The sequence below is a fragment of the Prunus mume genome, linkage group LG4 (genome assembly GCF_029339155.1).
Source record: "Prunus mume cultivar Tortuosa linkage group LG4, ASM2933915v1, whole genome shotgun sequence".
Taxonomy (NCBI): domain Eukaryota; kingdom Viridiplantae; phylum Streptophyta; class Magnoliopsida; order Rosales; family Rosaceae; genus Prunus; species Prunus mume.
In genome coordinates this window covers 19,017,146-19,040,124 of record NC_142701.1, presented here as the reverse complement: position 1 = coordinate 19,040,124, position 22,979 = coordinate 19,017,146, and the positions used below count along the sequence as shown (strand labels likewise).

Genomic DNA, 22,979 nt, shown 5'->3' with positions numbered 1-22,979 from the left:
ATCGTGAAAATTAGGACATCAAATTTTTGAGTTTAATTTCCACTAAAACATGTATCATTTCACAATTTTCATAGTGTCATGTACAAAATTTGACATACATAAATTCAAACACTGAAATTTTCAATTGCCATAAATTGAAATAATGGAAATCTAAATTCCATCATATTAGAATTCTATGTAATTTTCAATTCCTTCATTTAAACAGAGGGTTAGGGAATTTATGGCTATATATGAAGAAGATTGTTTATCATGAAGTATTTTTTCCATTCGAAAAATAGTTGGAGTCTATTCTAATATTTTTGTTAGTCACTCCCAAAGTAACATCATTGTCACTCAAGCCCAACTGCAACCCAAGTCTCAACCCTTATTTTCTCTGCCTAGGAGGTATTTTATCAAGCAGTTTGATTCCATTTAGCAAGAGTAAGTGGAGACAAGTGCTTTTACTTGCACTTTAATAGATCTACCCATACAAGCTCCCATTGTAAGAAAATAATCGATAATTAAACATTTCGAGAAACATGATTGTGATTTTGATAACAAAGAGAATATGTATAATACCATATGACGGTTAGTTTCACTTAAGTATGTCAACAATATAACATGTCGATAATTTTTATTTTTTTGTCATAAACATGTCGATCTATCTTAATCAAACATCATTATACGATTTTGTTGGGACCACCATAGCTCAACAACTATATCAATAAAAAAAAAAACTATATCAATAATATTTTAATGGTAGTATATAGATGAGATAGTAGCATTTCACCACCCTTATATATGCATCCCTACAAATGAAAACTTTCCAATTATCTTGGCAAGAAAAATATAATTAATACCCAAAACTAAATCACAAATCAAACAAATTTTTTTATTTATAAATTTGTAAGAATTAGTATTTACAAACCTTTTTTTTTTTAAATTATTCACAATGATTAAATATTCTTGTAGGTGGCTGGACGTTGCTCGACTCTGTTGGACCCGAAGTCCAGAAGGGGCAGGCGGCCCAACATTAATTGGTTATGACTGAAATGGGCAAAGTCCAATCAAAGACAAGCGCCTTCACATCGAAGCCCAGCTTAGACAGAGTGGCAAACTTGTCATTTCGGCCGTGTGACTAGGGTTTAGCCATTTTAGGGTTTGCATATAAAGCAAAACATTGTCCCATTTGTTTCGCCCTCTCGTATCACTGCTCGGCAGCTCTCTTTCTCTCTACGATCTTTTCTGGATCTGACCTAAGGCTAACCAGCCATGGTGCACGTTAGCTTCTACCGCAACTGTAAGGCTCTCACTTCTCTCTGCATCTCATATGTATGGACCAATTAGGGTTTTGAACGAGATGTTTAGCTGTGTTTGTAATTTGATTACTTTCTCTGCGAAGGAATTTGAGTCGATTCATTTTGTTATTGCAATCGGAAACTGTTTTGATCGGTGCCTTTTGATTTTGCCCAGTTGAGTTTCCCATTGTTTAAACATCACCATTAAACTTTTGCTTTCGACCAAAAGAGTATATTTCAATTCGTTGCAGCTTCTCAAGCTTCTTGAGCCTCTTAAATAAATTGTGTTTTAGTTATTTATGCTAGATCTGATTCACAGTTTTGTTATCGACTACTGACTGTGAAGCTTTGTCTGTTGGAAGAGTAAAAGGCGTAAAATCAGTGTATATGAAATGTCTTAGGTGGGTGCTTAAAAATATATTGTCTTTAATGATGAAATGTATTTGGGTGAAATTTGTTTGTTAATCTTCCTAATGATAATCCATTTCCGTGTTGTTTCCTGTAATCTGAGAATCGGTATATGTTTGAGTATAAAAAAGAAAGTTGCAGATTATGATTTTGTTCTTGCCAATAATTATTATTCATGAGTGATAATGAGAAACCTAAAGAATGTTTCAAATTAGGATATTGTTCTTGCCAATATTTGTGATTAATGAATGATATTGTGTCTAAGAAAGTGTTTATATTATAATGGGTGATTTCAGACGGGAAGACTTTCAAGAAGCCACGACGTCCTTATGAGAAGGAGCGTCTGGATGCTGAGTTGAAGCTTGTTGGAGAATATGGGCTTCGATGCAAGAGGGAGTTGTGGAGGGTTCAGTATGCTTTGAGCCGTATCAGAAATGCTGCTAGGGAACTTCTTACTCTGGATGAGAAGAGTCCTCGTCGTATCTTTGAGGGTGAGGCTCTTCTTCGCAGGATGAACAGGTATGGGCTTCTGGAAGAGACCCAAAACAAGCTCGATTATGTTTTGGCATTGACTGTGGAGAACTTTTTGGAGCGTCGGCTTCAAACCCTCGTGTTCAAGACTGGTATGGCTAAGTCCATCCACCACGCTAGGGTGCTTATAAGGCAAAGGCACATCAGGTATAAACCTCATTTTCCTGGAAAGCTTTTGTAATCTTCTCATTTTGTGTGTTTCTGGTTTTGTTCTCTATATATAGAAGCAGCTGTTAACTGGGCTGATAAAGTGACTGACTGTGTACTGAATGACCTGTTTTTTGGGTTCCTAATGATTCCGTAATGTGTTATGAATGACTAACAATTATTCTTCTATCGGTTTAGGAGTGCATTGTATTGATCACATGTACTTTTCGAAATAGAATAGTACATTTGAATAGATCGTGGGAGAATAAACTGTTGTTGCGATTTCCAATCTGACATGCGTTCAAACTGTTGGATGTTTGCTGCATGATGCTAATTGAGGACCGTGTCTTACCAACCACACTATCTTGAGTAGCTTGTAGATTGATGTTTTTTTTTAACACTTATCTATGTTAATTATCGGTGTGATTATTTGGGTTGACTTTGTCTGCTGTTGTTGGGACATGTTCAATGACTACGTTCTTGTTTGTTGAACCTACTTTGTGATTAGTGATGTATTCTGTGTAACAAGTTTAATGTAGAAGCTGGTGGTGTTCGTTGTTTAATTCACTTGTTTCATTTCCAGGGTTGGAAGACAGGTTGTCAACATCCCATCTTTCATGGTGAGGGTTGACTCCCAGAAGCACATTGACTTCTCAATCACAAGTCCCCTCGGAGGTGGGCGCCCCGGAAGAGTGAAGAGAAGGAACCAGAAGGCAGCTGCCAAGAAGGCTGCAGGTGGTGGTGATGGAGACGAAGAAGATGAAGAGTGAAGTGGATGAGGCCTCAACTTAGATTGTGTTTTTATTTTATGCGCCCTTTATTTCATCGTTAGTTTCTTTTACTGACTTCACCGTCTGTATTGTAGTGGATGCTGGTAAACGTTTCCTGTTGTTTTCTTGCGCCTAGAACTCAAAATGTTTTGCTTTTAATACCTTAGTAATGAATTTTGTGGTGGTAACTTGAGAGATTTTTAAGTCCTGTTGGTTTTCATCTAATGTCGTGATCTTCCCTTTTTTTTGGGCTTAAAAATTTCCATCTCAATTATTGGCACCTTCATGTTGGTGCTCGCCTTGTAATTTTGGAGCTGTCTCTTTCTGGCTCGTGCAACCTTTTAAAATCAAATAGGATCACGGTTGTCACCAGAAAATCGACTTGGGCAAGGCTACAGACCACGTGTCTGCTATCTAATCTGGTCCTCCTAGTGCAAATTACAAGGGCAACTCATCTTCACCACGTTTTGTCTTTAAATATTATATTAAAGATTTCTACAGATCACTGATGTGGAATGTCTCGGTCGATCAGGTTGCTCTTCCTTTTAGACGACATGAAAAGAAAAGAGGAGCTTTAAAATCCTAGTGGCCATGCAGATTCTAGACGTAGAAGCTTTTAAATTTGACTCAACCCTCTTCAAATTCCATGCCACTTGTCCCAGAAATCCCCAACCAAGCCTAACACTTGGCTATAAATAAACCAAGTGCCACATGGACACCACTTAACGCAATCAGAACAAGAATACAAGAACAACAACTACTAATGCTAAATCAGATCCTGATTGAGGACAGCGACATATCCAATATCGTTTGTACAAATTACCCTCCGGACTTAATTAAATTTAGTGATTAATCACCCTAGTTCTAGTGACGTGGCAAGCACCCAGTGAAGGGCAAGGGAAACCAAGTTTCCTAATCGGTTTCCTTACAAAACGGGAACAGCCTCGTCCTCCTCATACAGATGATGACCACTCTGAAAGAGGCCGTTAGAGCTGTCTCCAAGTCGGAGTTTATACTAACCATGTGATACCCTCATTTCTCTCCACCATTCTTTACACGTGTCGCCCCCTCATAAGTTTCCCTCCTTCACGTAACCAGTCCCTGCTCGCAATAAAAACTCAGATCCCCAACCAGAGCTCTCGCCACTGCCCAAACCACGCCGTATTGCTCAAACCAAAATCAAACATGATGACACTGCGCTCAAACCAGAAGGAGAACGACGACCATCGGGAGATGACGGAGGAGGTTCACCGGAGCTTGCTTTTCGTGTCGAAGCCCAAGGCGTGTACGGAGCAGGAGGAGATGGAGCAGGACAGCGCGGGATCGTCGGAGGAGATGGAGTCGCCGAGGTCGGTTGGGCGATGGAGGCGGAGGGCGAAGAGGGCGGGCTGCGTGCATAGCCAGATCTTGAGAATTAGGGAGGAGGACGCGCATCTCGGCGAGAGTACCAGTTTCGGCGCCAAAGATAATCATCATAAGGTTGCTCATGCCGTGGCTTCCGGCATGGACGTTGTGCTCTTCGCCCGGCCCATCTTGCCTTGCTCGCCCCTCAAGAACTCCGTCAACGCTTTCCACTAAAAACTCTCCATATTTTTCAGGTATTCTCCTTCTTTCGAGAGAATGATTGATTACTTTATTTTGTTACGGAGAATTCTTGATGATTTCGTTTTTCTTGTAAATGAAAGAAAATTGTTCTTGAATTATTAATCGTATTGGGATTTTGATTTTGAAAATACATGATTCAAAGGACCTTTTCCATCTGATCAAAGGACGGTTGGAGTTTTTTTTTATAGATGAAACTTGGATGTGAGCTTAAGAATTTCCAACTTGTTTTGAGTCCAAGAAATTCCTCCAATCGTCCTTGTTTTTTCCTTGTACTTTCTCAGCATCCAAACGACCTTTTCAAACTTTTCTGTTTATATCTCAATTTCTTTGACTTTCTTTTCTATATTCTCTTTCCCTCCATTTGTCTCTAATATTCGCGCGAAAGTTGAATCACCTCTTTTCTTCCTTCCTCCTTTTGAAAGAGAATTTTAACTGGAACTTTCCACCTCGCTGAAGTTTTTGAATGGGTGATGATTTTGATCGTTGGGCTGTCAAAGATATAGGCTTAGCCCAGATTTTTATTTGGACCTTAATGGGCTTTAAGCAAACGTTTTATTTCTCAGTTTATATCTCAATGGGCTTTCTTGTTGCTCTTTAGGAAGAAGCAGAGACCCAGCAGCAATGAAGATGGAAATCCCAAGAAGACGAAGGAAGAAGAGTTCGGAGAATTGAGTTCCATCTTTCTTGACTTCTGTTTGTGGTTTTTTTTTTTTTTTGTTGTGTGTGTTTTCTGGTAGGGTTAAGTGTAGTCGTTTGATCTACAAACGTTGCTGTACAGTTAACAAAATACATGAGATGATGATGATGTGAGAAAATCATGTCGCCCCTTTCCCGGGAAACAAACAGACAAACTCACTCCAAAATGCTTGCAAACATGGCAAATAAAAGAAATCATCCATCAATTAAACCTAAATTCAAATCATACAGGCTAGCTGATTGTAAAAGTTGCAACAGACCAATAAGTCCATTGGCAAGCAAAACCCAACAACAGCTTTGAAGATAAAAAGAAAATTAACTATCTAATTCTAATACTCGTCATTTTCATCGTCTTCACCTTCAGCAGACTCAAGCCCAACTTCCTCATAATCCTTCTCAAGAGCAGCCAAGTCCTCCCTGGCCTCCGAAAACTCCCCTTCCTCCATTCCCTCCCCAACATACCAATGCACAAACGCCCGCTTCGCGTACATCAAATCGAACTTGTGATCTATCCTCGAAAACACCTCAGCCACACTGGTAGAGTTGGAAATCATGCACACGGCTCTCTGCACCTTGGCCAAGTCTCCACCAGGAACAACAGTAGGAGGCTGGTAGTTGATGCCACACTTGAACCCAGTTGGGCACCAGTCCACAAACTGGATGGTCCTCTTGGTCTTGATTGTGGCCACAGCAGCATTCACATCCTTTGGAACCACATCTCCTCTGTACATCAAGCAGCAGGCCATGTATTTCCCGTGTCTTGGGTCACATTTCGCCATCATAGAAGCCGGCTCGAAGGCGCTGTTGGTGATTTCCGCCACAGAGAGTTGCTCGTGGTAGGCCTTCTCGGCTGAGATGACCGGTGCATAAGAGGAGAGCATGAAATGGATTCTTGGGTAGGGAACCAAATTGGTCTGGAACTCTGTCACATCCACATTGAGAGCCCCATCAAAACGCAGAGAAGCAGTGAGTGAGGAAATAACCTGCACCAACAAAACCCAAATTCCCCAATCTCATTTGCAAAAAACTCATAATAAAAAATATCAAACACTTTCAGTTTTGATACCTGAGAAACAAGCCTGTTGAGGTTGGTGTAAGTGGGTCTCTCAATGTCAAGCGATCTACGGCAGATATCGTAGATGGCTTCGTTGTCGAGAAGGACAGCCACATCAGTGTGCTCCAAGAGGGAGTGAGTGGACAAGACGCTGTTGTAAGGCTCAACAACAGAGGTTGAGACCTGAGGAGATGGGTAAACTGTGAACCCAAGCTTTGATTTTTTGCCATAATCAACAGAGAGCCTTTCCAAGAGCAGAGAACCAAGACCAGACCCAGTCCCGCCTCCAACAGCGTGAAACACCAGAAACCCTTGAAGCCCAGTACAGTTATCTGCAAGCTTCCTGATTCGGTCAAGGCAGAGATCCACAATCTCCTTCCCAACTGTTCAGATGACAAATTGGCACCATAATTTGTCAAATTTTCATACATTAATTTAGAAGGATTGAAATTGAAAAATTGAAACTGGGATTTGGTTGAAGATTGTTACTTGTGTAGTGGCCTCTGGCGAAGTTGTTCGCAGCGTCTTCTTTGCCACTGATGAGTTGCTCTGGGTGGAACAGTTGACGGTAAGTTCCGGTCCTCACCTCATCAATGACGGTGGGCTCAAGGTCAAGGAACACGGCGCGGGGAACGTGCTTTCCGGCCCCGGTTTCACTGAAGAAAGTGTTGAAGGCATCGTCTCCGCCGCCCACAGTTTTGTCACTTGGCATTTGGCCATCAGGCTGCAAACAAAAAGAAGCCCCAAAATTTAATTAAGACAAGGAATTGAACAAACCCAGAAAAGCAAGGGAGGTTGAAATGAGAAAAAAAAGACGGACCTGAATGCCGTGTTCAAGGCAGTATAGCTCCCAGCAGGCGTTACCCACTTGGATCCCAGCCTGACCAATGTGGATTGAAATGCACTCTCTCATTTTCGCTCTGGTTTTGGTTTCTTGTTTGTGAGAAAAGGAAGGACCCTAAGACGTATACAAAGACGTCTGGGCTGAACAGAGCAAGTGTTGCAGAGAATGAGAGGGAGTTTGAATTTTGAGAATTTGAAATGCGAAAGGGAAAGTGGGTTGAGAATATATAATGCCAAGGAATTCGGGTGTTTTTCAAATTTCGAAAAGAAAAAAAAAAAAAAAACCAGAGTGGTGGGTTCCAGCTACATGTGACCGTTCGTTCTCGTCAGTTGGGTTTGAATTTGAAATTTGAATTCTGAAGCGCCAGGATCAACTAGCTCTATTGGACTTGGGCTTACCTATTAAAGCATTCAACTTTCAATATCAAGTCTCTTGGTATATTTGGGTTTTGGACTGGCCCTTTTGCCCATTTTATATCGGAGCCGAATATGGACACCAAAAATGGGCTCAGCTTATGATGGATTTGAAACCAAAACCAGTTCAGGTTCCATCTAGTTTATACTGTACAATTTCGGGTAATATGTTGATCCGATCGGTACCAATACTCGAACCTAAGACCTCGTGATCTTTCGATTACATCACTAAGCCAATAAATTTAAGAAATCGGCATTTATAGTGTAATTTGGTTGATAATTTGCACATTTTAAACTTTAATATTTTAAAGAATGCAACCCAAATCCCATAGCATGAGATTTCATCCTCACTAGGCTAATTGTAGCTTGCTTTTTCTTGGATTCTCTCCCCTTAAAAACCGAAGACTGAAATGGGCTTCAACTGAGATACACATGACAGAGAGCATCATTAAGAACATGGAAATTTAAAAAAATGTAGTGTAATGTATAGCCCTTCCTCCTAGGCTTAGCCTGTATTTACTTTGCGGCCTAATGACCATTCATCACCACCACAACTAATAATCATTAAGACTTTGTGAAAAGTAAGTAACATTATTGGATGCCATTGATTCATTCTCTTTTTCGTTATTGGGTCCATTAAGAGCTATGATGCACATGCTTTGTTTACTCCCTAACAGTTTGTATATGTACTTTACAGACATCCTGGAGCATAAACCATGCTCACAAACTTTACAGAAAGTTTTTGAGCCCATGCCTGTGTTCTTCTGTTTCCAGCTGTGAGTGTACAACTACAAATACAATACTTGGAAAATATACCACAATCGAAATAATGGGTGCCTAAAGTAGAAGACTGATGACATGTTTACTTACTCGGTATGAGGAAAATCATGAATTAAAGACAATATCAATTACCCTGGAAATCAATCTAATTCTTAATCGTTCGGGTATTCGATTACGGATTTCAACGTGAATACCGTTTCCATCTTGGTTTGGTTAATAACTCTATTTGGTCCACTGCATTTATTTGATTTTCTATTTCCCCCAAGAAGAAAGTAGAGGGATAGTGCATTTTTCCATACCAAAACTTCCAAACGGATAGAGTTTGGATTGTTGGATTGAGTTGTCAATCTCATGAGTCTTGACCAGTCCTTATCTCTAAAAATTGCCTAATTTTTATTTTGTGTTTGAATCATTATTCGCAGTTGAACAAATAGAGTCAGAATAAGTAAGATTGTGAAAGTTAAGCGTCCCCAGAGTGTGGGTGCAGAGCAGATGAGATTTTGGCTGTGCAGGCAGGAAGACTGGCTTAATGGACCACTTCACTTTTTTTTCCCATGATTTTCAGGAACTCATTTGACTATTAAAAATCTTCATCAACAACAGTCTGTCTGTATTTCTTCCTCTGCTTTCATGATTTAAGATAGCCTTTTGAAACATAAACCTGTCTTTGAACAAGAATGATTCAATAAACAATTCAACGGCTCATGTAAATTCAACCAATTTTTTATTTCTCAGAAAATATAAAGCAAAAGACAGAGAATGGTGAAACATTCAAAACACCAGAAAATGTCATTGGTTAATCCAAACATTAGAAATTAAAATTATTAATTAATGAGGATAATATGATAAATTTACACTTTTTCATATTAAAAAATTTAAAATTAAAAGAAAAATCAGATAATGAATCTCATTTCTATGGAACACAATTGCCTATTATCTTTTTCTAATTCGAAAATAAATTTTAAATTTAAAAAAAAAGGCTTCTCACAAGTGTAGAAGTGCGTGCGAAAATGCTAATTTCTCATAAAACAAATCTCTGCTCATGTAATGCTTAACCCTGTTCAATACTTAATGAGAGCACGGACTCCAAAATGTGGTCCAGCTTAGACTCTTGCTTCCAGATTGTGGTCCTTAATCTCTCTCTTCCTAGCAGCTTCAACTTTTGCATGCTGGCCAGGATATTTAAATTCAAGGAAAATCAGCTGATTATTACTCGGGACATTTTCTATTGAAATGATCAATAATATACTAAACTCATTGATGTTAAAATTCGAATCTATGACTTTGTTTGGAGAAGCAATTACTCCAAACAACTGCACTAGTGGATCATTTACATTGCTCGTCATTTATTAATATGCTAGAGAGAAGTGTTTAATATAAGCTAAACCCTAAATTTTGGAAGTATATCACATGCTTTATATTCTAAGTTAGTGTTAGCAAAACATAAACTAGGACAAGAGTAGTTCACCAAAACGGATCTAATGTCCCCAAAAGGAGCTACAATGCGACCAAAGCCACTTCAACTCCTAGCAAACAAATCCTTTCGGCTTAGAAACACTTGGGGCTATGTTTTAGTTTTATATGGCTGCTTCCAACGCATTAGCCAAACCTTTGTTAGACCCATTGGGGGCTCAAAGGTGCACAAAATACACTTGAGTACTGTTAAATGAAATGGCTAATTTGATCAAAACTTTTTGGAGCCCACCCAGTTTTTTTCTCTCTCTGAACTTTGATTTAAATTGAGAGCTTGGCTAATTAGATTGTTGGATATGTCGTTTCTTCTGAAGGATGACAAATCATATAATTTGTTAATATGAGGAGGATGGTCTTTAGGACAATTCATTAAGCATTGTCCCTTTGTGATACTTCTTTCTAGTATGATATGATTAAGGTTGATGAATATGTTTCATATTTGGTATTGTAACTTGTGATTTGTCATCACTTGTTGGGTCAAGATCCTAGATTTCAGTTTGAGTAACAATAACTAGTGGTGTGTTAGGTTAAGGAGTTCAATCCAACCGTCCAATGTTAAGAGGTTCATTGATGAGATGGACATCTCATTATAGCATCTTACACGTTAGATATCAGACCGAGCCATATTTTTAGAAATGAAAATGTGTGTTGGGCTTGTTAAACAAATTGAAAGACTCGGCCCAAATTGTACCGTGAATTTTGAGGCGACACAAAAAGGAAAAAGAGTATAATTGCATCTCAGATGTGACTTTAGGCATATCAAATGCAGCAAATGTGACACTGATATTACAGATGATACTACTTGAGGTAACGGACAATGGAGATTTGTTAAAGAAGAAGCTGATGGTTCATCACTCACTCATAGCACCAAAAGTTTCACACTTTGATCATTTGGAGTCTTGGATTTGCCACCTCACCTACTCCTAACGTGGCAACCATCCCATTGTACCTTACTGCAGCAGACAAAATATATTTAGCTTTACTTATTTATTTATACAAGACCGCCAAATTAATCATGATTTTCAGAGGCCAAAATGATAATAGAATGCACAGAAAATGGGTCCATGTTAATAATCTGTAATTCTTTACTTTAACAAATTATATCAGGGGGTGCTTTTTCCTCTCTTTTGAGCATTCATAACTGGCTGCACATTACCTTTCAAAGGCATGTCTCCAATTTGCTTTTCTGCAATTCATCTACTCTCACCCAAGTTTTTAACTTTTTTTCTTTCCTTTTTTGGATGAACCCAGAAACAAATTGCAAGATCAAGTTAATTAGACTTTCCTAATTTCTTTTTAAGACTGGATCTGAATATTATCTATTCCAGCAAATGTTCTTAGATTTCATACCCTTATGAGAAGGGGAAAAAAATCCAGTAACTGAAAAGGACTATTTGAACATGAAGGGAGAATTGTTGGGACGTCTAAAGCATAGAAAAGGACGGCAAAGAGACACATGCAATGTCAGTCAAAAGTATTTTCCAGCATCTTAAATCTATGATATTAATGATCATTAATCTGACCAGAATTCCTCCTCTAATTGATCCAAAATGTCCTTTTTTATAATAGTTTTCTTAGATAATGAGAAAAACTTACATACATAACCTTAAAATGCCTCAAAGAGCAGAGAGATTTGTATGAAATAGAAATTACACTGTTTTGTTATCATAAGTCAATCACACAGACTATCACGTATAAAAATTATCACGTATAACATATTATAATTACGCAGAATAGCAAAACAGTATTGCGCCTCAAAATGACTGAGGTAGCAAAGTCTGACGAGCCACTGCTTAAGATACATTGCAAATGCCAAATATCTGTCAATTTTTTTGATTGAAACAACTCATGTTTAGCACGATTCTTATTTTCTTTTGACATTTTGAAGAAAAAAAATATTGAAAAGTCTGAGATTAGAAATATTAAAAAATATACATTTATTGTAGCAAGAAACGAGGCAACCCCAAGTTTCCAAGTAGGAGAGTAGGACACACAGTGCAACACTGTTAACCAGATTCCTCATCTTAACCTGGATCACCATCAAATACAGTAATTTCAAAACCGCAGTTAAATCCCACGTATTCTAATACTATATAACAGAACCACCCATACACCTCTCTTTCTTCAAACTCATTTTCTCCACCTTCCTTTGACCATTGGTCCAACCAACCTACACACACACACACACTCTCTCTCTCTCTCTCACTGCTTTTCATTTTCTTTCCGGCAAACGAAGCTCTGTGGAGAGTCTCGGGCTGATCAACCAGAACGAAACGACATTGACAGTTTTTGAAGACAAAAAAGAGAGAAAACAAAAAAAGGTTCTTTAGATCTCTCATCTTAAATGTCCAGTTGACACTTCATAAGCTCTGCTCATATCTCTTCTGTAATTAAAGGCAATGAACCACCACTCACTTTAAAAGCTCGGTTCTTTGAGTCACTCTGCTCTGCCTTTTATCCTATCCCATTGGAAACGAGGCTGAGCTACAATGGCGGAGACCACGGAGGCAAAGACATTGCCCGAGGCAGATAAGAAGAAGGAGCAAAGCCTTCCCTTTTACCAGCTCTTCTCTTTCGCTGACAAGTATGATTGGCTTCTCATGATCTCCGGGAGCATAGGAGCAATCATTCATGGCTCATCCATGCCTGTCTTCTTCCTCTTGTTCGGTGAAATGGTTAATGGGTTTGGCAAAAACCAAATGGATTTGAAGAAAATGACCGCAGAAGTAGCAAAGGTTAGCAACCCAGTTGTTCATTTCTTACATTTTCCAAGATTTCATTGTGATTTCTCAGATCCCAGATCTGATTTCTTCTTGGTGATCTTGTTTCATGGCAGTATGCTCTGTACTTCGTTTACCTTGGTCTCATAGTATGCTTCTCATCCTATGCAGGTAAGACTTTAGCATCAAAATTTCACTTTTTTAAATCTTTTCTTTATGGGGTCCTTGCTGGTCTTTGGATCACACTTGTTGATCACATCGCACCGGTAATTGGTCGCTTTGCCCACGTGCACTGCTCCCCTGTTTTTCTGATTAATTAGTCAAACTGCAGTCAACTTAACTGGTTGAATTCAAACAGTTTAAGATTTATTAATTTCTGTGTAATTTTGTTTGCAGAGATTGCATGCTGGATGTACACTGGGGAAAGGCAAGTGAGCACACTGAGGAAGAAGTATTTGGAGGCAGTGCTGAAACAAGACGTGGGTTTCTTTGATACAGATGCAAGAACTGGAGACATAGTCTTCAGTGTCTCAACGGACACCCTTTTGGTCCAAGATGCCATTAGCGAGAAGGTTTCCCGTTTTGCCATTAATACTACATCACTCTTTTTCCGCATTCCTGTCTTCCCCCAATTTACCATTTTGGCTCTCTCTCTCTCTCTCTCTCTCTCTCTCTCTCTCTGCGTCTACTAACTGTTTTTGTGCTCATTTTTATTGTCCCATATGGAGCAAATCTAGTGTTGGGTAGTTTTCCTTTGGATGGTGGTGTTAAATTTTTAGCAAATGCTTATCTGGGTTACAGGGGTCGTTGGGCATGCATCATGGAGGGCCCCACCGCCGCTTCGTGCGTTTCTTAAAGCGCACGTTAGCCAACACTGGCTTAACGTGCGCGGCCCTCTACTATTATTCCTCGATGCATTTTTTCTGATTTTTGATTTTCCTTAAATGATGATTATGAAAGGTCATATCCAGTTGGTGTATGTTACGTTTTTTAATTACCAATTATCTTGAAGCCCTTAAATAATAGTTCTCTGAATTTTTTTGTTGTTGTTGATTTTTGGGGGATTTTTGTTTTTTTAGGTGGGCAATTTCATACACTATCTTTCAACATTTCTGGCGGGGCTGGTGGTTGGTTTTGTATCAGCATGGAGGCTGGCGCTGCTGAGTGTGGCTGTGATTCCAGGGATTGCTTTTGCCGGGGGCTTATATGCCTATACACTCACCGGCCTCACCTCCAAGAGCCGCGAGTCATATGCAAATGCAGGGATTATGGCTGAGCAGGTGAGTTTTTCGTAGCCCAAGTTTGTGTCATTTTTTCTTTCCTTGCTAAAACCCAGTGTGATATCATGGTTTTATATGTGCAACAGAAAGTTGTTTGCTTTTTATTTTTCTTTCGAAGTGTCCTTTAAAACAACATAACTTAAGAGTTTAGAGTAATTTATAGTATGATATTAGTTATAAATGGAATGTGTTATGACTCATGAGTATGATAGTGTTGTGTGTGGCTCTAAAGTTGTTTCTCTGTGTGCTCCATAGGCCATTGCACAAGTTAGGACAGTTTATTCATATGTTGGCGAAAGCAAGGCCCTCAATTCCTATTCGGATGCTATACAGAACACCCTGCAGCTTGGTTACAAGGCTGGAATGGCCAAAGGTCTGGGCCTAGGGTGTACCTATGGCATAGCTTGCATGTCATGGGCACTTGTTTTCTGGTATGCCGGTGTGTTTATCCGAAATGGGCAGACTGATGGTGGGAAAGCATTCACAGCCATTTTTTCAGCCATTGTTGGTGGCATGTAAGATTTTAATCTGAGAACTTTCGTTTCCTTCTATTCTCGTTTTCAGATGAATAATAATACACTTGAATGTTACAGGAGCTTGGGTCAGTCATTTTCAAATCTTGGGGCCTTTAGCAAAGGTAAATCAGCTGGATACAAATTGATGGAGATTATTAAGCAAAAGCCCACCATAATTCAAGATCCCTTGGATGGAAAGTGCTTGTCTGATGTTAATGGCAATATAGAATTCAAGGAAGTAACCTTTAGCTACCCTTCAAGACCAGACGTTATCATCTTTCGGAATTTCTCAATCTTCTTCCCAGCTGGAAAGACTGTTGCTGTTGTTGGTGGTAGTGGTTCTGGGAAAAGCACTGTTGTCTCTCTGATAGAAAGGTTCTATGATCCTAACCAGGGTGAGTAATATAATTTTCTCCCATGGAGATATAGAAATTATATGGAACCTTGATGAAACGGATATGCTAACAACTCTTGTGGGCTTAGCAGGGCAGGTGTTGATTGATAGTGTGGACATAAGAACACTGCAACTGAAATGGTTACGTGATCAGATTGGCCTTGTTAACCAGGAGCCTGCACTTTTTGCAACTACTATACTTGAGAACATTCTCTATGGAAAGCCTGATGCAACAATGGCTGATGTAGAAGCTGCAGCCTCTGCAGCCAATGCTCATAGTTTCATCACCTTGCTTCCCAATGGGTACAACACTCAGGTTTGTGTTAGTTATTCCTCTAAAAGTACCTTGGCTATGTATAAATGCAATGCATTCCTTCCCCTCACAACATTTTTAACCAAATGCCAATGCGAATTCAGGTAGGAGAGCGAGGAGTTCAACTATCTGGTGGGCAAAAGCAGAGGATTGCAATTGCCAGAGCTATGTTGAAAAACCCAAAGATCCTCCTTCTGGATGAGGCAACCAGCGCACTTGACGCAAGCTCAGAGAGCATTGTTCAAGAAGCTCTAGACCGTCTCATGGTTGGAAGAACAACTGTAGTTGTGGCACATCGCCTTTCCACCATAAGAAATGTTGATAGCATTGCAGTCATACAACAAGGGCAAGTTGTTGAGACAGGAACACATGAAGAACTGATTGCCAAAGCAGGTGCCTATGCCTCATTAATTCGGTTTCAAGAAATGGTCGGTAACAGAGACTTCAGGAATCCATCTACACGTTGTTCACGTTCGTCACGGCTGAGCCACTCATTGTCAACAAAGTCTTTGAGCCTTCGGTCTGGCAGCTTAAGGAACCTAAGCTACCAGTACAGTACCGGTGCTGATGGGCGGATAGAGATGATTTCAAATGCTGAAACAGACAGGAAAACTCGAGCTCCTGATGGCTATTTCTTCCGGCTTCTCAAGTTAAACGCTCCTGAATGGCCCTATTCAATTATGGGAGCTATAGGATCAGTACTGTCCGGGTTTATTGGTCCAACATTTGCTATTGTAATGAGCAATATGATTGAGGTTTTCTACTATAGAAATCCTGCCTCCATGGAAAGGAAGACAAAGGAGTATGTTTTCATTTACATTGGAGCTGGCCTCTATGCTGTGGCTGCATATTTGATACAACATTACTTCTTCAGTATCATGGGAGAGAACCTCACTACCAGAGTGAGAAGGATGATGCTTGCAGGTAAAAAAAAACAAAACCTTGTCTTTCTTCGGTTTACATCATAATTTGTAGCTTAAAGTTTACTTTTTTCTTTGAGTTGTTGTTATGGTCTTTGTAATTTGATTCTAATAGTTACTTCTTCTTCCTTCAGCAATCTTGAGAAATGAAGTTGGATGGTTTGATGAAGAGGAGCACAACTCTAGCCTTCTAGCAGCCCGATTGGCCACAGATGCTTCTGATGTGAAGTCAGCAATTGCTGAGAGGATATCTGTAATATTGCAGAACATGACTTCACTCCTCACTTCATTCATAGTTGCTTTCATAGTGGAATGGAGGGTCTCTCTGCTCATTTTAGCAACCTTTCCTCTTCTAGTGCTAGCCAACTTTGCTCAGGTACACTCAGACTCTCCTCCACTCCTTTTAACTCGCCCCATATTGCAAGATAAAAAAAGTTCAAGCCTTTTTTCATTTTTTCTTACAAATTCTTAAAGCACCACCAAGCCGTGTTGCTTTGAAAAATGCTAGCTTTTTCCTCTGATGGGTTGACCCAAGTCCTGCAATGGCATATGGGTTTAGTCTCAGTTTTATAATATTTTATATAGAGTTGTCAGATTTTGCCTCTCCTTTTACATATGGAATCTTAACTTCACTTCCATCCTAGCATTAAACGACAAGAGAAAACTACAACGTGTCACCACACCCTGCACTGCACGTGCTTCCTCCTAGTCTTGTGCACATTAATTCTGGGAAAATGGTATAGAAATTAAAATATAAAGCAAATAAAAACTCTTTACAATAGTGGAGAAATAGAATATAGAATATCAAAGATTCCATGATCACCCACATTAGTACATTACCATGCTGCTAATTATAAAGGGAAGGTCTTTAAAGTTCACATTTTTCTTTCTAAATGTTGAAACTTATAAACAAAATTATCCTGATATCCTTAAAAAAGATTATTAAACGAGTGTCTTGTTGCTTATCTCTAGACAGCATGGCCCTTTTCTTTCGTTGGTTTTATTTTGTAGCAGTCATATTTGACTCTTTCTGCTTTTTCTCACTGTTTCCTTTTTCTATTTGCCTCTGTATAATAAATCTAACCCACGAGCTTACACTGCACATTACAGAGGAACAGTATATATCAGTTCTTCTGTCATCTGTGTCTGAATTTGTAGGCCCAAGTTGAAGCTTTATACTTATTTATTTTCTTCTATGTGTATGAGCTGTGGCTGCTTTTTTCTTTTTCTTTCCTTACAATTCACTGAATACACCCATGTGATGTGATGAGAGTTACAAGAGACTCTATAGGCCCGTGATCACATTATTTTTTTAGTTTGGCAGAGATAGTGTTCAACTTTTCTCTGGCAAATTGTAGGGTGTTCACTGTTTGAGCTGGTTGAAAATTGCTAACTTGCGCCTGGTGCGCTTTGTTTGTGCACACGCCATTTGCCAGTCTTGTCGTTTTTCTTTGGCATGAGAAGTTAGTTTCGTTTTCAAAATGCAGTACAGAAGAGAGCCTCTGACTGTTTGTTTGTTTGTATTGTCTGGAACAGTGTTCTAAATTTTGCGCATGCTCCATACACAGTGAATAGTGAATAGACCCATCTGACTAAGAACGTACCTTGTGTGTAATATATTAACGTCCTTGTCCTTTGTGTAATATAGTGACGTCCTCGGCCTTGTCCCCAAACCCTATGTAGCCCCGGGGGCTCTTTAGTCTGGCCTACAACTCACTGAGCCATGTTTTGTTTGCTTTCCAAGCAATAATTCTCTCCAAATAATCCAACAAAGAATGCGATAAACTTTAATTAAATGGAAGGCCAAATTGTGTTCATTGTAATTTGCTAAAGGACCTGATCATATGATGTTATTAGTCCATTTGAATAATGTAGTTTACTAACTGTTGAATCTGATATTTTTGTGCATTGCCCAGCAACTTTCTTTGAAAGGGTTTGCTGGAGACACTGCCAAGGCTCATGCAAAGACAAGCATGATTGCAGGGGAGGGAGTGAGCAATATCAGAACAGTTGCTGCCTTCAATGCCCAAAACAAGATTCTCTCTCTCTTCTGCCACGAGCTCCGTATCCCTCAGCTTGGAAGCCTTCGCCGGAGCCAAACTGCCGGCCTTCTATTTGGCCTCTCTCAGCTTGCATTGTATGCCTCTGAGGCTCTCATTTTATGGTACGGTGCCCACCTTGTCAGCAAAGGTGTCTCAACCTTCTCCAAAGTAATCAAGGTTTTTGTGGTCCTGGTTGTAACAGCTAATTCAGTTGCTGAAACTGTTAGCCTTGCCCCTGAGATTATTAGGGGTGGTGAAGCTGTTGGTTCAGTCTTTTCAATCCTTGATCGTCAAACGAGGATCGACCCGGATGATCCCGAGGCGGAGATTGTTGAAACAATTCGCGGTGAAATTGAACTTAGACATGTTGATTTTGCCTATCCATCACGACCTGATATCATGGTCTTTAAAGATTTTAATCTGAGAATCCGCACTGGCCAAAGCCAAGCACTTGTTGGAGCAAGTGGTTCAGGAAAGAGTTCTGTGATTGCATTGATTGAGAGGTTTTATGATCCCATAGTTGGTAAAGTAATGATTGATGGCAAAGACATTCGACGTCTGAACTTGAAGTCTCTCCGGCTAAAAATTGGTTTGGTACAACAAGAGCCAGCCTTGTTTGCAGCCAGCATTTTCGAAAACATTGCCTATGGCAAAGAAGGGGCAACTGAAGCAGAAGTAATTGAAGCAGCTCGTACTGCCAATGTGCATGGTTTTGTTAGTGGATTGCCTGATGGCTACAAAACCCCGGTTGGGGAGAGAGGGGTTCAGCTCTCAGGGGGACAGAAACAAAGAATTGCAATAGCAAGGGCTGTGCTCAAGGACCCAACAATACTTTTGCTTGATGAGGCCACAAGTGCACTTGATGCTGAATCAGAATGTGTACTACAAGAAGCACTCGAGAGGCTTATGAGGGGCCGCACCACCGTGCTGGTTGCCCACCGTTTATCGACCATCAGAGGGGTGGACAGCATTGGTGTGGTGCAAGATGGGCGCATTGTGGAACACGGTAGCCACTCGGAACTGGTGAGCCGCCCTGATGGGGCTTATTCTAGACTGCTGCAGCTACAGCATCATCATATATGAGAGGAGTTTTTTTGGTCAAAAGCAGCGGCATGCATGGCCTTGTTGGGTTGTTAAATTATGTTTGTCCCGTTAATCTTTTCCATCCACCATTGTTCTTTTAGTTGTAGATATGGCATATCAATCTTCTGAACAATTTCTCTGATCTCTAATGGAGTAGCAAGTATTATATTATCAATATCTTTCCTGCATGTTATCAATGTCGGTTGTTGGGATTTAGCTTTCCTTTCTCTTAGCACTCTTCTCTTAGCTTTATGATATCACACCCAAAAGCAACCCTCCAAAAGAAAATCATTAGATCCCTTTGGGAGAAACTTCCCTCAATTCTGCTTTTCCCATTGCATGTGTTTCCTACCATAATCTTTTTCGATTGTACATAAGCGGACCCTTTTTCTTTTTTGTTTTTTCTTTTTTGTTTCCGAGGGGCCAAGGCTTGGAGAGAAACTCGCATGTAACGTTATATCACTTTTTGCTATTCCCGATCAATAACACATGGGATAACTTTTTCACGTGTCATTATGTTATTGGCTGGGAGTGGCAAAAGTGATATCCCGTTTCAGACATGCACTTTGGGGACAGTTAAAACACCAACAAAGTGCAAGGTTATCTCTATATGATAAAATGGAGACACATTCATTTGTAGCAGATGGTGGCGTGAGGGACTAGTGTTATAAAGTGTGAAGCTTAAGAATGTGCTCCACTGATGGCAATAATCAAATACTGCATCTGAAGTAATTATTATTTTTCCTTCTATTAGTGAAGGACTGAGGGCCTAACTTTGTACAATTCATTGAGTGATGAATTAGTGGGTTTCCAGGAAAATATCCAACCCAGATTCAAACCTTGAAGGTGAGGCCACCTTCTACTATTCTCATATTAATCTTAAATCAATAATCATAATGTTCCGAAAAAAGAAAACAAAAATGTGCAATAACATATGTGTACTAGGCTCTGTCACTGTTAAAAAGAAGGCTTTGAAAGAAGGGCAATAAGATTAGATGAAGAGAGCCAGAGGAATGGAATGGGAAGGGAAAAGATTATATGCATTGATCACATCACTTCCTCACTGGACAGTCAATTATATTCTTCCTGCAATCTCTTTGTATGCAAGGGGTGATTATATCTGCTGCATATCTGAATGTGGTAATGTTTTCAAGGTCTCATAGTTATAATGTATACTTTGTTGAATCTCTGAAACGATAGAAAACAAAAGAGAAAAAGACACAAAAGAAATAAAAGGTTAAGAATTTTTATGCTTTTCTTTACTTGTTATATAATTTGGATGTAACAAGTTGAGACCAGAAACAGAAAAGGACATGTGATGATGGTGAAAACGAAAGTGATAATGGAAGGGAAGAAATTGGAAGGTAGCTTAGGCAGGCTCTTTCCCTGTTAGATTCTTGGGGGTCCCTTTTCTCTGTGTCATGTTTCTGCTTCTGCTTCTGCAGAAAGAGGGTGTGAGTGTTTCAGTGTTGACCGCTATGCATGGCAAAAGTCTGACTCTGAAGACTAAGCTCTCAGGGTCCAGCCCATTTTTCAGGCCGTACCCTTTTTTTGTTGCTTAGGCCAACTGGAGGATCTCTTCTCATTGCCAATGCATGTTCTTATCATGCAGTGGGTCACTTATCTGGACCCATTTTGAATGCTTTTCCCTGATTTTTTTCACCTTTTTTTTGGGGGTCGCATTCTCTTTTCTTTTCACCTTGAAAAAGAGACAGGCTGTGCCAAAGAGATGCAATATACTAGTTGTAGATTTGTAACAGGTAAAGTTTTGATGATGCAATTTTAACTAATCAATGTTATGTGCCTCTTCCTAAACATTTAATGAATGCAATTTTGCAAGGGGTTGGTCAAGTGATTAGGAGTATTTACAGAGGTCTTAGGTTTGACTCCTCCTTACCCCAATATCGCTTATATAAATAAATATTTAAAATAAAAAATTGGTGCAATTTTAGACCCTCTTGTTAGGGTTTCAAATTTTCAATAATTGTATTGAGATATTAAAGAAGTTCAAGTGGGCAGGGCAGGGCAGGGCATCCATAATGATAACTTTAAAATCCGTAGAAGACTGTAGAAGATAAATGATAATGCCATATTCATGACCTGTCCCATGTCTGTGGAAGGCCATGGCCAACCATACACAATTGTTCAATAATTGTAATGAAAGTTGCACACAATGCACGTATATAAAGAAAGATAAGCATGCGATTAAAGATTTCAATATTCATGCAACAAACATAACAAACCTAAGCTACCCCATGCTTTAATATTCAATTTTTTGCCCTGATCCTCAGGTGAACAGTGCAAGGATAATGTGGCTGTGCTGTCCCCATGGCTCAACTGTAACATTGCATCTTCCCATAAAAGAAATCTATGAAGGTTGGTTTTCTGTATAACAAGAAAGAAAATTGCTTGGCAGTAAAATAATATTGAGCAAGGCTTTGGTTTGTGAAGGACAAGAGTAAATCTGCCATGCAGAAGAGGGGAGCTTATATAATAAGGGGATTTTTTGAGGCGGTTCACTCCAACAGTTCAGTAATCATTCTGCACTAGATCAAACGGCTATTAAGAATCCGCTCATTATAACCCCTCGTTTTAGTCTCCCTATACAAGGGAGGCATGGTTTTGTAAGAGGCTGGCCCAAATATGATAGGTAGGCCTACATTCCAAAATCAACCCTTCCGGAATTTGGGTCTGGTTATATCTGTTAGTAGAGCCCAGAAGATCAAAGTTACATTCTTTTCTGACCCACCAAATTGGGTTACCTTTTTTTCTGGCCTATGGTTTGAACCCAAAATTAAAGCCTATCTACCAGTAAGTTACAAATTGGTCTGCAGCTTTTCAAGCCATGGTTGTGGGTTTTTAACAGCTCTAGCTCTCTCCGTATGTTTTTGTTTTTGTTGGGTGGCCTTTCTTGTTGTTGTGAGGAGCGATAATATACTAAACCCACACTGACTACACGGATGCTATGACCTTTTTTCTAGCTTTCACTGTATGTTAGTTTGTAATTATTGAAAAGAAAAAAGGAAAAAAGACAGAAAGAGTAACCAATAATGAATCAGTGGCATAAATCTAGGCCTAGTTTGAATTTGCAGCAGTTTGTGTCTCTGCTGCAACCACACATTCAGTTATGTGTATATGATTCTTTCTGATTCATTGCAACTGTCATTATTGATGTTTAAACTCAACGACTACTGCATGCGCATTTCAAGCGTGCCATTCTTTCTTTCTTTCCTTTTCCTTTTTGGGTGGTCATGTTATTTCTGTCTTTTCAAGTCTGTATTGCATTACATTGACCATTGACCAATGACCATTGTTCCACTGATCATGCATCCTAGAGAGAATTCAGATAACCCCCACCAAAACAATTCGTTAATCAGTCAGCGTCCTCATGGAAACTTTGAGCGCCAGGAGATCTGCAAGGCTTTAATTTTCAACTTAGTCGGCAAAACAACATAAAAAGAAAGAAGAAACTATTTAAACATGCATGTCTTTAGGTGATCAAGCAATGAGTGCTCGCTGGTAAACTCTGCATTAACTCGTGATGAAGAAAAGTAGGATTTAGGTGCATCGTGCTAACAAGAGCCTAATTAGACATCATTAATTATTTGTTGGAGATTCAAAAACTATTCAGTATTGAAAGCAAATTCACAAATCAAATCATTTATATCAGTTTTGACTTGCAGATATTCAAAATTAAGCACTTTGACAAAATTC

The 22,979-nt window shown here is 39.5% G+C and overlaps 3 protein-coding genes across 3 annotated transcripts; 2 read left to right on the top strand and 1 right to left on the bottom strand.

Moving 5' to 3' along the window:
* Positions 1–1,128: 1,128 nt before the first annotated feature.
* On the top strand, positions 1,129–3,337 carry LOC103329994 (Ribosomal protein S4). The gene is made up of 3 exons (XM_008232534.2): positions 1,129–1,279; positions 1,982–2,363; positions 2,947–3,337. Exons 1-3 carry the CDS (start codon positions 1,252–1,254, stop codon positions 3,131–3,133), a joined length of 597 nt encoding a protein of 198 aa, XP_008230756.1. The 5' UTR covers positions 1,129–1,251; the 3' UTR covers positions 3,134–3,337.
* A 2,283-nt stretch (positions 3,338–5,620) lies between these two features.
* Positions 5,621–7,564, bottom strand: LOC103329992 (tubulin alpha chain-like). Its single transcript, XM_008232532.2, has 4 exons — positions 7,309–7,564; positions 6,978–7,212; positions 6,501–6,871; positions 5,621–6,417 (listed from the first exon to the last, which is right to left on the bottom strand). The coding sequence occupies exons 1-4, from the start codon at positions 7,399–7,401 to the stop codon at positions 5,764–5,766; spliced, it is 1,353 nt and encodes a 450-aa protein (XP_008230754.1). The 5' UTR covers positions 7,402–7,564; the 3' UTR covers positions 5,621–5,763.
* Positions 7,565–12,110: 4,546 nt separating this feature from the next.
* On the top strand, positions 12,111–19,453 carry ABCB19 (ATP binding cassette subfamily B19). The gene is made up of 10 exons (XM_008232530.3): positions 12,111–12,733; positions 12,835–12,889; positions 13,115–13,290; positions 13,798–13,998; positions 14,254–14,513; positions 14,592–14,908; positions 15,000–15,223; positions 15,325–16,144; positions 16,275–16,516; positions 18,057–19,453. The coding sequence occupies exons 1-10, from the start codon at positions 12,488–12,490 to the stop codon at positions 19,263–19,265; spliced, it is 3,750 nt and encodes a 1,249-aa protein (XP_008230752.1). The 5' UTR covers positions 12,111–12,487; the 3' UTR covers positions 19,266–19,453.
* Positions 19,454–22,979: the final 3,526 nt, after the last annotated feature.